General features: G+C 43.8%; 1 protein-coding gene across 6 annotated transcripts in view; it reads left to right on the forward strand.

Annotated features, from left to right (window-relative positions):
• Nucleotides 1-3,842: 3,842 nt before the first annotated feature.
• Nucleotides 3,843-14,523, forward strand: part of fosl2 (FOS like 2, AP-1 transcription factor subunit) — a 31,919-nt gene continuing 21,238 nt past the window's right edge. Inside the window, exons 1-3 of one of the 6 annotated variants that reach the window (XM_048531214.2) lie at nucleotides 3,843-3,970; nucleotides 4,195-4,584; nucleotides 11,293-11,541. In XM_048531214.2, the coding sequence (XP_048387171.1) occupies nucleotides 4,465-4,584; nucleotides 11,293-11,541 (369 nt within the window). In that variant the 5' untranslated portion in view covers nucleotides 3,843-3,970; nucleotides 4,195-4,464. Of the gene's footprint in view, nucleotides 4,585-4,937; nucleotides 5,051-5,675; nucleotides 5,739-11,292; nucleotides 11,542-14,523 lie in introns of those variants that run through there. The other 5 variants (XM_048531215.2, XM_048531213.2, XM_048531216.2 and 2 more) reach the window with 5 other exon arrangements.

Raw genomic sequence — 14,523 nt, forward strand, 5'->3', positions numbered from 1 at the left:
CCTGCTGTGTTCATCCAGCTCCACACCTTGTTATCTCAATATGTTTTGATGTCAGTTTGGTGTATGGCTTGGGCCTTCCAAATGGTGCTGACCCCATGTGTCTGTTGCCATTGTCCTTTTACATGGTAGAGTCACAGGTTTGGAAGGTGCTGTCCGAGGAATCTCAATGAGTTATTGCAGAAATGATGCACATTGTCAGCAATATACACAATGTTAAAGGGAACACTGCAGGGAATAGCTAGGGTGACAAGAAGTGTTTTTTTTTTCTCCCAGGCTGATGTTAAGCTACTTGAGAATAGTAGAAAGGAGTCCAAGTAAATGTAAAGTATTTTATCACACTCTTGACTTTTGCTTTATTGATGATGGAATAGGTGATGGAAAGTCAGAAAATGAGTTACTTGCCACAGAATTCCATTTTCTAACCTGCCTTTGTAGCCACAGTATTTATATAGTTGGTCAATGGAAGCCCCCAGGATGTTGATAGCAGTGGATTCAGCAATGGTAATGCTACTGAAAGTCAAGAGAAGATTTAAGATATTACATCCTCCCTTGAAGAGGATGGTTACTGCCTGGCACTTGTGTGATACAAGTACTACTTGCTATTTATCAATGTGATCTGAGCCTCACTGATATGAACTGCTTCAGTGTCTGAGGAGTTGTGATTGGTACTGAGTATCATGCAATTAATGGGGAAATCCTATGTGTAAGGGAAGTCATTGATGAAGCAGATTAAGGTGGTTGAGCCTTGGATTCTACCCTGAGGAGCTCCTGCGGAGACACCCTGGAGTTGAGATGACCGATGTCCAACAACCACAAGCATCTTTCTATGTTAACAAAATGTGAAGCTGGATGAACACCGCAGGCCAAGCAGCATCTTAGGACCACAAATGCTGACCTTTCAGGCCTAGACCCGATGAAGGGTCTAGGCCCGAAACGTCAGCTTTTGTGCTCCTGAGATGCTGCTTGCCCTGCTGTGTTCATCCAGCTTCACACTTTGTTATCTTGGATTCTCCAGCATCTGCAGTTCCCATTATCTCTCATCAGCATTTTTCTATGTGCCAGGTGTGACTCCAACCAGTGGAAACATTCCACCATTTCTCTCCCATATATATACTCATCTTGTAGCTGTACTGGAACACCTTGGTTGGTGGCAGGAGTTCGTGTGGTCCAAGGCTTCAGTACAGCTACTGGAATGTTGTCCCAGCCCATCACAATATCCAACACAGAAACAGTCCGTTTAACTGAATGCCATGTCAGCCAGATGAGAGTCCTCCAGTTAACATGGTTACACAAACTAGGATTATTTTCCTTGAAATTTATAAGGCTAATGAGTGATTGTACAATGAGCAGGCTGGGCAGATGAAGAGAAGCTGCTAACTGGAGAGTTTAGCGTTGGGGGCATAGTCAAAAAAACATGAAGGACAACCCTTTTAGGACGGAGATAGTAGGAACTGCCGATACTGGAGAATCTGAGATTACAAGGTGTGGAGCTGGATGAACACAGCAGGCCGAGCAGCAGCAGAGGAGCAGGAAGGCTGACGTTTCGGGTCTGACCTGAAATGTCAGCTTTCCTGCTCCTCTGATGCTGCCTGGCCTGCTGTATTCATCCAGCTCTACACCTTGTTATCCCTTTTAGGACGGAAAGTGAGAAGCACAATAATACAGAAGGGGCAAGAACTGTTTTCCATAAGTAGTAACTAATGCCTGATAAGTTGTCAATTTTAAATCTAAGACGTTAGTTTCTCAAAGATGTGGATATTTTCCCCGATCAGAGGTGTTACTACGTACCTCGGGAGCAGGCAGGGACTTGAACCCAGATCTACCTTGTTCAGAGGCAGTGACTTTATCACGGCGCCACATGGCATACACCTCTTTCCACTCCCCCAACCCCGCCGGCCAAAATGAGAGGGTATAGGACGGAGATAACAAGGTGTAGAGCTGGATGAACACAGCAGGCCAAGCAGCATCAGAGGTGCCGGAAAGCTGACGTTTGGGCTCTGGACCCTTCTTCGGAAATGAGTCGAGCTGGAATTCAGTAGCACTACCCCTCCCCCGATTCCTACTTCCTCCCTCAGGCTTCCCCTTAAATGCAACGAAACGGGGCAGCTGCCCGAACTGTTCTGCATGACCCATTCGCATGTCTTCAAATAGTACTGTTACAGAAGCCGTGCCACTACTGGAAAACGGGCAGACAGTATCCTTTACATTTCCTCCGACTAAAACTAGTCTTTAAAAAAAAACCCAATATCTAACTCATCATCTCCTAACTGCCCCCCTGCCCCCGCCTCCATAGGAATAAGGTCACTCTGCTTCAGGCCCATGAATGCAAGAGTTAGAGACATTTCGGGCAGGTTTTGCATCAACACAAGGTTTAGAAATAGTTCAGCTCTGGCGCAGGGTTGCGTCTTTTTTAAGAAATGGAAAATATCGCTCACTATATTTTAACCTTTAGCACCAAGAAATGGTAAAAATAAATGTGGGTTTCCAACACATGAGAGCCTTTGCATGATTTTTTCCACATGGAAACAGGCCAGGGAGTGTGAACCGCCCCCTTCTCCCCACCATCCTGTACAGTACGTGCAGTGTGTCACTTCGAGATAACAATGCGTGGAGCTGGATGAACGCCGCCGGCCAAGCAGCATCTCAGGAGCAGGAAAGCTTCCTGCCCGGTGCAGCGATAACTGTTTACACTGTGGGGCGAAACGATCACGTTTGGGCTAAACTCTTTTGGACTCGTGTGTGTTTGTCTGCGTGTTGGGGGGGCGCTATCCTAGTGGACTGGAAGGTGATGCCGCCAGATACACAACTTCGAACTAAATTTGCATAGAACCCAGTAGACAAAACGCATTTCACTTCGCTTCCCTATTGCATACTCAATCTGATACTTGTGACCGTTTTATTCCAGTAAAAGACTCTGAAACACACTCGGGATTTGGAAAATTGAATGAAGCCGTCAGAAATCCTTTAAATAAAAAAAGTATCTTCAAATTTCTGTGGCGACGAGGCATGTTTTGTGGGAGAGAAAGCGTCTTGGTGGCTCCCAGCTTGTGTGTATGTCTAGCGACCCTTTCCCCTCGCTTGTGGGCGCGATATCTATCAGAACCGCGCGAAGGTGTAAGCTTCTGCCGTGGGCACACGATTTCCTGTCTCCTCTTTCCCTCGATCTCTGGACGTGGATCCGGCAACGCTAAGAGGGAGGAGCCAGCGACAGCTACAATGGACAGGGACGGGCGGTGGGGTCTTTGACTTTTGCGGGGAGGGGAGGGGAAGGTAAAATATTTGGAGAGGGGGAAGTAGGCGGTGCAAGGCAGCTAAATCATTGTGGGCAGGAACGCGCCCTTGAGGCTTTATTCTCAGAGAGAAGTGGGGGGGCGGCGGGTAGGTGTGTGAGTGTGTGGAGGGGCGATAGAATCTCTGTCCAACAACACGAAAAGGGAATCCCTCCACACAGACGTCACGTTAACCGAGGAAACACACACCTCGCATCATTTGACGCAAATATCCATTTTTAGGCAACGCGCTACGTCAATGGACGCTACCACCAGCCAAATCTTACTCATAGAGAGAGAGAGAGATACAGACCTCACACAAGATCCTTATGTCACAACTGTTGGTTTACAAATAAGTTCCTTTAAACAATAAAAAAAATTCTATGGACGGGCATATGAAAACAAAAGGTCAAAGTGGAAATTAAGCTTCGAGGTGCAGTGGGGAGGGGAGGCTGTGAATTGCTGAATGTCACAGGGAGGGTGGTAGTGTGGAAGAAGCTATCTCTGGGCTCGCTCCCTCCCTCCCAGAGAGTCTGAGAGAGGGCTGGGCGGAACCAGGCAGTTTTGACGTGAATCCTGAGCCGCGGGAGTGCTGGAAATAAAAAGAGCAGAGTTTAATACCAGAACACTGACTCATCAACGCTCGGGCGAGGAGAAGGCAGCAAACGCGGAGACTAATAGAGTGAGGGGAGGGAGGATTGGTGAGGAGAGGAGGTGGGGCGGTGCAAAGGCGAAAAAAAATTAGTCACTGCGGGGAAAAAAAAGCGATCAGACCCGCTAAAGGGGGGGCCGAAAAGTGTACGAAAAGGAAAAAAAAAGTGACTCTTTTTTATAAAATATTAATTAAAGTTTCAACTTAGAAAGAGGAGGGCTGGTGTGGAGAGCGAATCCAGGAAGTTTTATGGATTTTTTTTCTCTGTTGCAGAGAGGAAGACTTGTTTTAACGCGTGGTGAATGACAGTAGCGTGGAAAAACTGAGGAAAAAAGTTTGTCTTTTTTAAAAAAAAACGGACTTGCAAATTTTTTTGTTTGTTTTTGTTTATTTTTGGAATTTTATTTTTGAGACATTTGGTTAAAATATTATCGGAGTGACTGTACCTGGGAGAGATTGGACGGTCGGTCCAAGCTTTAAAAAGTGGGAGAGGAAAAGAAACCCCCCGTCTTCCTGTTTTCCCGGGGGGGTGGGGGGGAGACCATGTACCAGGAGTATCCAGTGAATTACGATTCATCGTCCCGCAGCAGCTTGTCTCCAGCTCACCAGGACAGCGTGTTCAGCAGCTCCGGGAGCGGTGGCAATTTCAACAGCGCTTCTCAGGTAAGGGCTGGGCTGGTTCCTCACGCATACACATTTGAACCCCCCAAAAATAAATTTTATGTACGAATTTTGGGGTTTCCCCCCCCCCACCCACAAAGTTCGCCACCGCACTCAGGTTTAATAATTTTGTATTTTTTCACACTATATTGGAGTTTTCATAACCTGTCGCTGGCCATACCCGGTGATGTCTGGTGTGTATCTGTGTGCAAGAGTCCTCCTTTCGGCCCCCCTCCCGCTTGCCCTGGACTCATGGCTTGTGTGTTGCTTCGTGCTCCCAGTCGGCCGTTGTCTGTCAGAGCTGGCGCTCTGTGTTTACCACACTGTGTCGTGGCGAGGCTTGCTAAAGCGCCTGGCGCTAGTGTGATTCACCAGGTTGTTGGAGCGGAGCGGCGTCAGATGGTCTCCTTTCTCCCGCTGAGTGTCTGCAGGTCATGTTTGACGTGAAGAAGTGACACCTTTGACATTAGTGAGTAGCTTCAGTCACGGGCTAACGCTGGAAGGAATTTTTCACTTTCTCTCTTTAGTTTGTAAATTATAACGCCCCATTCGCTCTCGTCCCCCCCCCCCCTCTGCTCCAACAGTAGCCCTCCCTCCCCAATCCTGTTATTCTTGCTGTTCAGATTTCGTGTGAAACTTGACAAAGGGCAGGGAATGGCATTCAGACGCTATCAGTGTTTCCAATATTAAACATCCTCAACTTGCCTGAAAACCAGCATTTGGTTTTAACCGGGCTAACGCAAAGTTGGTCCAAATGTCGTTAATAGGAAACAACTTGTGAAGGAAGCACCTTCCCAAATATCGGAGTGTCTGCATTTCCATTTAAAAAAAAAATCAAGCCTCTAGTTTATAAGGACTGTAATTAGATTTGAGGGGAAAAGTCCATTTCTTTCCCAGATCAGGGAATTCTAGAGAGCTGTCATTGTAACTCTAGCCCTGATTTCTGGCCGCCCTTATTTGTTTTATGCAATCTTTCTCGCACGCTGTTCCTGGCTCTAAGGTTGATGAAGAAATGATGAAGAAATTGCGCAAGTCAAGAATTGGCTGGAGTTACAAAATCGGTTTCGTAACTGTGTGTGTTTTCAAAAGAAAAGTCTCCGGACTCTTCTGCTGCAGCTCAGCAGCGGAAATCATTACCCAGCCTCAGAGCCAGCACGGTAAAGTGTAACGAAGGGGCTTTCACATGTTATCTTTACCTCGCTCCCCCTGCCCTCCCCTCCTCTTCCCTTTCCTTCCTACGATCCACAAGCCAAAATAAGATTTTTATTCCCCCCCCCTCCACGAAATCTCAATTTCCAAATCTTTTCCGGGTAGCGCTTGGCAGCATTCCTCCTGCTCCTCAGATTTATCCCCGTTCTTAACTGGAATTCCTGTTAATATTTGGTAGCGACTGCCTTCATTTGCAGGGTTGGTGAGGTGGAGAGGCGCTTGGTATGGGGGGGGGGGGCGGGGGAGAGTGGCGCGGTGGTACACTCAGCCCCACCCTTACTTGCCGTTCCTGGGCCTCCCAACTTTGCATCCTGCTCCCTGGACTGAGCTCTGTCAGTTGTGTGTTTAAGTTGTTGACTTAGTGTAAATATGCAGCTATACAGGCAACTTTGTGACCACACCCCACAGCTCCCTCTCCCACCTCCTTCCTTTTTTGTGCACAGTGGGTGTTTTGTTGGCTCTCGCAGCTTGTGGCTTGAAACCATACCGGATTAGAAAATTTCTAGCTTTTATAGCATTTTTTACACATGGAAAATTTCTAGTACCCCAGTGATACATAGTGCACAATCTGTCCATGCTTTATGTCTCCATCTCCCTGGGCTCAAATAGGCGCTATTACGGGGTCCTTGTGGCCAAGGCTAGCTAGGATTTCTTTAAAGTTACATTTCCTTCCAGAATCTCTAACTTTCTGTCTGGATGTTTTGGCCTCATGACCTTGCAATAACAGATTTTGAGCTCACGCCTAAAGGATAATTGATAGGCTTCTATAATACTTGCCAGTTTTCCTCCTTCCAAAGAAATCACAGGAGACCAGGAGGTTGTTCAGCCTATCAGGGTCTGCCCTATCCCCACAGACTAGTGAATGTTTTAAGATGCTTACCCTACTTGCTGTTGAAAGCCACAGTTAAATCTGCCTCCACCACACTCTCAGGCAATGCATTCCAGATCCTAACCACTGGCTGCATTTTTTTTGAAACCAAAAATATTTTCATGTTTCCTTCAGTTCTTTTGCCAAACTCCTTAAGTCAGCACCCTGTGTCCACAGTAGGGAAAAGGAACAGTACGATTTTTATAGTGCAGAGCTATCAGCCATCTTGAAATGCTTCAATTAATCTGTCAATTAATTTGCATTGGGGATATTGTTTTGGGGGAGAAATATTGGCCAGGGCTCCAGAGAAAACTGCGCCATTCTATTGAAATAGTGTCCTGAGATCCGCGAAAGCTGCTTGATTTAAAGTTTCATCCTAAAGTTCGGGTGGCCTGCCACCAATTGTCAACTCCCAAAGTGGGTGGATCAGGGAGTGGGATTAAAGTTTAAATGCTAATAACAATAATCTCTGCATCTCAGAGGGGATGGGTCTGTAATGAGGGAAAGAAGCACTCTGGAGGAATGGGGAGGGATTGCCAGCAGCGTAGGTGGTTGGTGGAAGGATTTGGCTTTTCAATGAGACATTTGGGAATGTCAAGCTCACTTACATAACAAAGTGTATTATGTTATAAATGTGGGCATTTACCCCTTGCAGAAATATTTGCTCCATCTATAACTATGGGTGAGGTGCCCGATGACTGGACGGTGTCTGAGACACTGGGAACTGACTTTGGTTGTGGGTAAATTGTTCGGAGGTGATTTTTAAAAATAAGATTTATGCATATGTAGTGGGGAAAAACTTGATTAGGGATAGTCAGCCTGATTTTGTGAGAAGAAAATCATGTCTCACAAACTTGATTGAGTTTTTTGAGGAAGTTACCAAAAAGATTGACAGCAGAGCAGGAGATGTTGTTTACTTGGACTTTAGTAAAGTCTTTGACAAGGTTCCGCATGGAGACTAATTTGTAAAGTTAGGTCACATGGGATTCAGGGTGAGCTTGCCAATTGGATACATAATTGGCTTAACAGCAGGAGATAGAAGGTAATGGTGGAGGTTTGCTTTTCAAGCTGGAGGCCTGTGATGAGCATTGTTCCACAGGGATGGGTTCTGGGTCCTCTTTTGTTTGTCATTTATGTAAATGATTTGGATGGGAATGAAGAAGACGTGGCCAGTAAGTTTGCAGACGACACCAAAATTGGTGGCACTGTAGACAGTGACGAAGGTTTTCTGAGACTACGAAGGAATCTTGATCAAATGGGTCAATGGGCTGAAAAAGGGCATATTGAGTTCAATCTGCCAAAGTGTGAGGCATTGCATTTTGGTACAACGCACAAGGGTAGGGCTTATACAGTGAACGGTAGGATTTTGGTTAGTATTGTAGAACAGAGGGACCGGGGTGTTTGGGTGCATAATTCTTCGAAGTTTGCTTCACATATGGGCAGGTTGGTTAAAAGGCATTTGGCATGCTTGCCTTCATTGCTCAGTCCTTAGAGTATCGGAGTTGGGACATTATGTTGAGGATGTGCAGGACATTGGAAAGGTGTCTTCTGTGGAATACTGTGTCCAGTTCTGGTTGCCCAGTTACAGGAAGGATATTCTCAAGCTGGAGAGGGCTCAGAAGAGATTTGCCAGCATATTGCTGGGTATGGAATGTTTGTGTTATAAGGAAAGGCTGGATAGGCCGGGACTTTTTTCACTGGAGCATTGGAGGTTGAGATGACCTGACAGAAGTTTATAAAATAATGAGGGGTATTGATAGAGTTCATGATAGTTGTCTTTTCCCTAAGACTAGGGGGCACATTTTTAAGGTGAGAGAAAAGAGAATTTTTGAGACGTTAGAGGCAAATTGTTTTACATGGAGGGATGTTGGAAACATGATGGAATGAACTTCCTGAGGAAGTGGTGGATGCGGGTACAATTACAACACTTTTTTAAAAAAAATTGGATGGGTCTATGAATAAGGAAGGTTTGGAGGAATATAGGTCAGGAGCAGACAGGTGGAACTAGGTTAGTTTGGGATGTGAATGCTAAGATCAAGACCAGCCTTTATTGCCCTGCTGTGACTGACCATCTGAGATGCACTTCTGATAATGATTTAAAGGCAGGTTTGTGTTATATCTTGTTCCTTAGTTGCAGCCATTAACAAACTAATTCATTTTGCTTTGCTTTTTTTTTGCAATTATATTCTGGTCTTTTTGCACATTGAGCCTTGGGACTGTACCTCTGAGTTGCACAAATAAAGAATGCAAGCTATAGCTACTAGCTCCATGCCAAATAAACCAATATAATAAGGCTCTCACCCCAAGGTGCCTCAGCAATTTTCTTTAGGTTATGCAAGTCGAAGCACAGTACTAAAGATACATATGGTCAAATCAGTCCTGGCAAATTGTATTACATAATATTGACTGCCATACCTTTATATACCACAGACACATGTCTGTGTGTGCATGCAAGTGATGCATATTTAATACTGATTTTGCTGCAGCTCAGTTTCTTGACATTTAAATATAGTTGGGCTCCTGTGTGCAGTTTGTTTAGAGGCATTTTTCAATGAATAGATCAATTACAATATCTACAAAAATATGAACCCGTTCCAGTTTTATCAGCCCATGAAATATGTTCCATATCCCTAGTGATCCTGTGTTTGTAGTTCAGTGAGATGATGGCCACAAACAACCACAAAAAGGCAGGAACTAGCCATTAACTTTAGTTTCCTGGTATGTGCCTTATATGCGTTGCCATAGATGAGCTCCATCATTTTCTTTGAAAGACAACATCCATGATGGAAACGATACCTCCCATACTCTGATCACATTCAACTTATAACCAATGTCTGCTTTGAGTAATAGGTGCCTCGATCTTTCTTTCTTTTTCAAGAGAATGATTGATTGAGGGTGAAGGAGTTTGAGGTATGATGATGTGTAATATGAATGCAGTCTCTTGCCAATTAATCAAAGTTCCTACTCCTGGTGTGAGGAAGCCACTCCAGATCCACTGTAGCAGTGACATGAAATCTACTTGACTGAGGTATACCAGAGAAGCGCAATGCAATTCTTTCATCCTCTCACAAAGCCCCATGTAAAACTGGGACTATTTCTTCATTGGACCTCTAGTGGAATCCTATTCCTCCATTACAGCTGCCAAGATAACTCTTAAAAGCAAGTTGGTTGTAAATTTCAAAATAGCTTCTCCACTTGGCCTTTCTTGAGTCAATACAGTCCAGCAGCTGGCTGCTCCTTTCCACAGAATGATAAAACTGATGGAAAGTTCCAGAAGAGTTGAAATTTGAACATGATTTGTGCAACATTAATTCCAATTCCATCTTGGCAGTTTACAACTTTGGAACTTTTTAAAAGAAAAGTCACAATAAAAAATACTGGATAAAAAGAAGCTGCTGGATCATAACATAACTAATGTCCTTTAGGGAAGGAAATCTGCTGTCCTTGCTCTGTTCTTTTTTCTGTCTGACTGAAGTCTGATATTGGCCAATGTACTTGGCTTTTGGTTGTCACTAATGTGACTGCTGAGTTGTACCTGGGATAGTTAACAACTATGGATCAACACTCACATTTAGGTTTGGATATGAAGAATAGCACTTGGCCAGATCTCTGTTCTACAGTCTGAGAGTCCACAGGCCTTGGAAACTCAGGTCAATTGGGAATTATTTTATGCTCACTGGTTTGTCCCCTTTTGGACTTTGTAGACCTGGTTATTTGAAAAGGCTTGCTGCCTCATTGGTGGATGGAACCGAAATCAGAATCTCAAGATGTGCTAACATCAGTTATTCCCGTCAATCTGTAGACCTGGAGTCTCTGTCAAGACCAGCAATCGTTGCTCATTCCTGGTTGGCCTTATACAGTCGAGTACCTCTTCAAAGAATATCTAAGGCCCAGAGTCACTTAACAAACCAAAGTTTCTGGAAAAGCTCTGCCAGAAGGAAAAAACAGACTTAATGTTTCGCGTCCGGTGACCCTTCCTCAGAATTGGAATCACTTCAGTCAGATTGGGCAAGATTATGCTTGTCACAAATTAGTAAAGCACTTATGTTTTTCCAGTCAACTATCAGCTTCTTCGTTTTTTTGTTTTAAAACTGCTTCCAGTTTATTGTTTTGTTATATTTTAAACTGTGTTAAAATCTTCTACCTGCCACACTGAGATTTGACCTCATGTCTTCCCTGGATTTTTATCACAGCCCTCCTGGAGTACTGGAAGGATATCAGTATGTTAAAGTTTTAGATGTCTACAATCCATCGTAAGGAGGTGGGCTGGGGGTGGGGGGGGTGGGGGGGAGGTGTGGAGAAAACTGAGAACGAGGTATGATTTCTGGCATTAACAGTTTGACTGTAAATTGCAATGGGACTTCCTAAAGTTCTGAAAGTCGCAATACAAATGCAATTTATTTTTAACTTGAGCAGGTGTTGGCCTCGGTGGTTATGATGATGGTACTTAGTTAGACTTTTCAAAGCAGCACTGATGGCTTTAGAAACTAGAAATGGTTGCCTCTGCCTGCAAAAAAAATCCCATGACACTTGCAAGATGTTTATGAATGAAATATTGATTTTTAGCATCGTGGGATTGCAGCACAAGCACTTATTGACTTTGATTCTTTCCCTTTGCAACTTCTTTTAATTAGAAATACCGATCCGACATGCCAGGATCCAGCAGTGCCTTTGTCCCGACAATCACGGCGATTACCACCAGCCAGGACTTGCAGTGGATGGTACAGCCCACAGTTATAACCTCAATGTCTAGCCCTTACTCCCGGACACACCCTTACAGTCTGTCAGCAGCCAGCATCTCCTCGCCTTCCTCCACCACTTTACACCGACCTGGGGTTATCAAAACCATCGGAGAAACAGGACGAAGGAAAAGAGATGAACAGGTGAGATATGGCAACTGTGTGTGTCTTCTGCGTGTTTTTTTAATTAATAAAGAATCTTCAGCCCCATTCACTTCGCCATCTGAATTCTGCTCAATTTCCTGTTCATCGTAGGCGTAATAATCACTTTTATTCCCTTTGATCTCAATCATCAAAATTTTCGTATGAATCACCTTGTGATAAATCTTGGGTGGGAAACGTAGAATTCCCTCTGTTATACCATCCTGGCTGTTACCTAAGGGAGATGGTGACTGATCATAATGGGGAAGCTCCCACTGGTGGACAGCTGTGAGAACATTAGCTGCAAAAGTCCTTTGATCTCCCTCCTTCCACTGGTCTTTCAGAGAAAATATTTCAACTTGAAGGACACTACTAAAAATAACACCTTCACTTCCAAACATTTCTGACAAATTATTACCTGGAGCTTTTGGCAACCTCCATCCGTAGGATTCTTTTTACCCAGTCCGCACCTTTTGCGTTAAGCTCCTCTGAAAAGTTCACTCTTGTGCAGAATTAAGAATTTTTTTGTTCTACTATTATGTATCGAGATGGTTATGGGAGTGGGGAGTTGGGTGTGGCACCTAAAGTACATTGAGAGGGCAGACTGGAGCCACGTGTCATCTTGCAGGTTGAAGAATCTCCACTTCCACCACAAAATGTCCTGTGACAGCTCTTTAACTGGGTGCATTTGCTTTAATCCACACTTCTTGCTCTTTGCCATTATAGTATTCTTTATTTATCTAATTCCCTTTAAATTTATGTTTCAGCCTCTGCCTATTCCATATTCCAACAATCATCTACTTGAGGGGCGATAAAAGGAAATGCCTTTCTTGTTCACCTTCCTTCTAATGAAATTTCGCCCTTTTTTTTAAAACCCAAAAAAAACTATTTCTCTGCCCCATCCGTTTTTTAATGGGTGTGAACTTTGCTGGCAGTGTCAGGTTTTATTGCCGTCTCCTATTGTCCTGGAGAAAGGCCCTTGTTCGCAATGCCCTCACCTTGGAATCAATAAAGACAGGAAACCTGCATCTGGTCTTGGCTTAATAAAATGTGAGGCTGGATGAACACAGCAGGCCAAGCAGCATCTCAGGAGCACAAAAGCTGACGTTTCGGGCCTAGACCCTTCATCAGAGGCTCTGATGAAGGGTCTAGGCCCGAAACGTCAGCTTTTGTGCTCCTGAGATGCTGCTTGGCCTGCTGTGTTCATCCAGCCTCACATTTTATTATCTTGGAATCTCCAGCATCTGCAGTTCCCATTATCTCTGGTCTTGGCTTGTTAGTGACAAGTCTTTTACAATTTATCTTGTCAAAACTTGCTGTCACTTTGAAATGCTTCATTTAATGCCTTCTCCATTATCTCTGTTCCTGTCAAGGAAGCCTGTCTCCATCAATTCCCCATCAATTTCACCCATTTTCTACCTAACCTCTGGCATCTGTCTTAAATCCTCATCTCTAACTTAACTATTTTTCTATATATGGGATGCTCAGAACTGCATGTAACTTTCATCTTGCCACACGCACAAATTCAACATTACTTCCCTGCTTTTACCATCCAAGCACCGATGTTGACATGAATAATACTGTTTTACTTTCTTAAATTCGGCTTGCAAATATATACATGTTTAGTAGAGGAAGACCATAATATATGGGTGTACAATTAAACAGAGCAACAGGTAGTTCGATACATGTCCCATTGGAATCAGCACGGGACAGGTTTCTGTAATTGAGTCACATCTCTTGCATTATGTTTTGTTACGAATTGTAATTTGATCAGTTGTAAGGGACTAACACAGCCAGTGTGCGTTATAATAAATTTTATAGGGAGTATCATACTTTGGATATCTTCCTGGCCATCCATCAAAAACATAATATTAAACTGTAAACACTTGTTGTTTAAGTACCTTGGGGCATTTCAATACACTGAAATTGCTTTCTGAATCTGTAACTGAATCTAGGATATATACATAATATATGTTTTTGACAAAGCAGTTTGCCACTGTAAAGCCAAGAGAATAAATCATGATAACACAAAGTGCAGACTCTGCAAAATTTTTAATATTTAAATAATGCCCACTTTGTGCAGTATATTGAATAAGTTACAGTGCACGTTGTAGAGAGTAACATGGATTGTCTATGCTGTTATATTAAAAGGAACATCATTTGCTGTGTGAATCACTGCCTCTGAGCATGAGTGAATAACAGCCAGTAAACATTAAAGACAGTTACACAATGTGTTTACCATTTTGATGTGCTTACGGAATGTTATAGTACATAACAATCTCGGTACATATTATAGATAATTGCACACTCTCTGGGTGTTAATCATACAGTGCCTTTCTGCTGTAAATCACAGCAAAAAGAACACAGCCTGTTGATTGCGACAGAGTAGCACAGTGTAATTGAGAAGTAGCAATAAAGTTGGTGCTGTGTTTAGGGTGAAGGCATGTAGGAAGGTTGAGTTAAGTAGCTTAATACTTTGAGCTCCTGAAAGAAACTAAATTGGAAGTGTGGGCCAGGGGATTAACAGGAGGCAAAAGTACTTACACAACCAGCCAGAGACACAGGTATGTGCTCAGGCCCATTCCTAACCAGGTGGGGAGATTGCTACATTGAGGTGCCCATCATGCTCAGTCATTTCAGGTTTGCATGGCATGAGACTCTGCTCATGTAACACCCATGACGATGTGACTGACAGGAATGAAAAAGATTTATCTGGCTTTGCCTCAGTTGCGTTGAAAGAAAAAGCTCAACTTTTCACACCCTCTGAAGAGTGTTTTGCAGCCAATTAGTCACACGGATGATCCCTGGAATGGTAGGTTTAACGTATGATGAATGGCTGAGGATCCTGGGATTGTATTCATTAGAGTTGAGGGCAGATCTAATAGAAACTTACAAGATAATGTATGGCTTAGAAAGGGTGGACGCTGGGAAGTTGTTTCCATTAGGCGGGGAGACTAGGGCCCATGGGCACAGCCTTAGAATTAG

This window comes from Stegostoma tigrinum, chromosome 4, assembly GCF_030684315.1.
Source record: "Stegostoma tigrinum isolate sSteTig4 chromosome 4, sSteTig4.hap1, whole genome shotgun sequence".
NCBI lineage: Eukaryota > Metazoa > Chordata > Chondrichthyes > Orectolobiformes > Stegostomatidae > Stegostoma > Stegostoma tigrinum.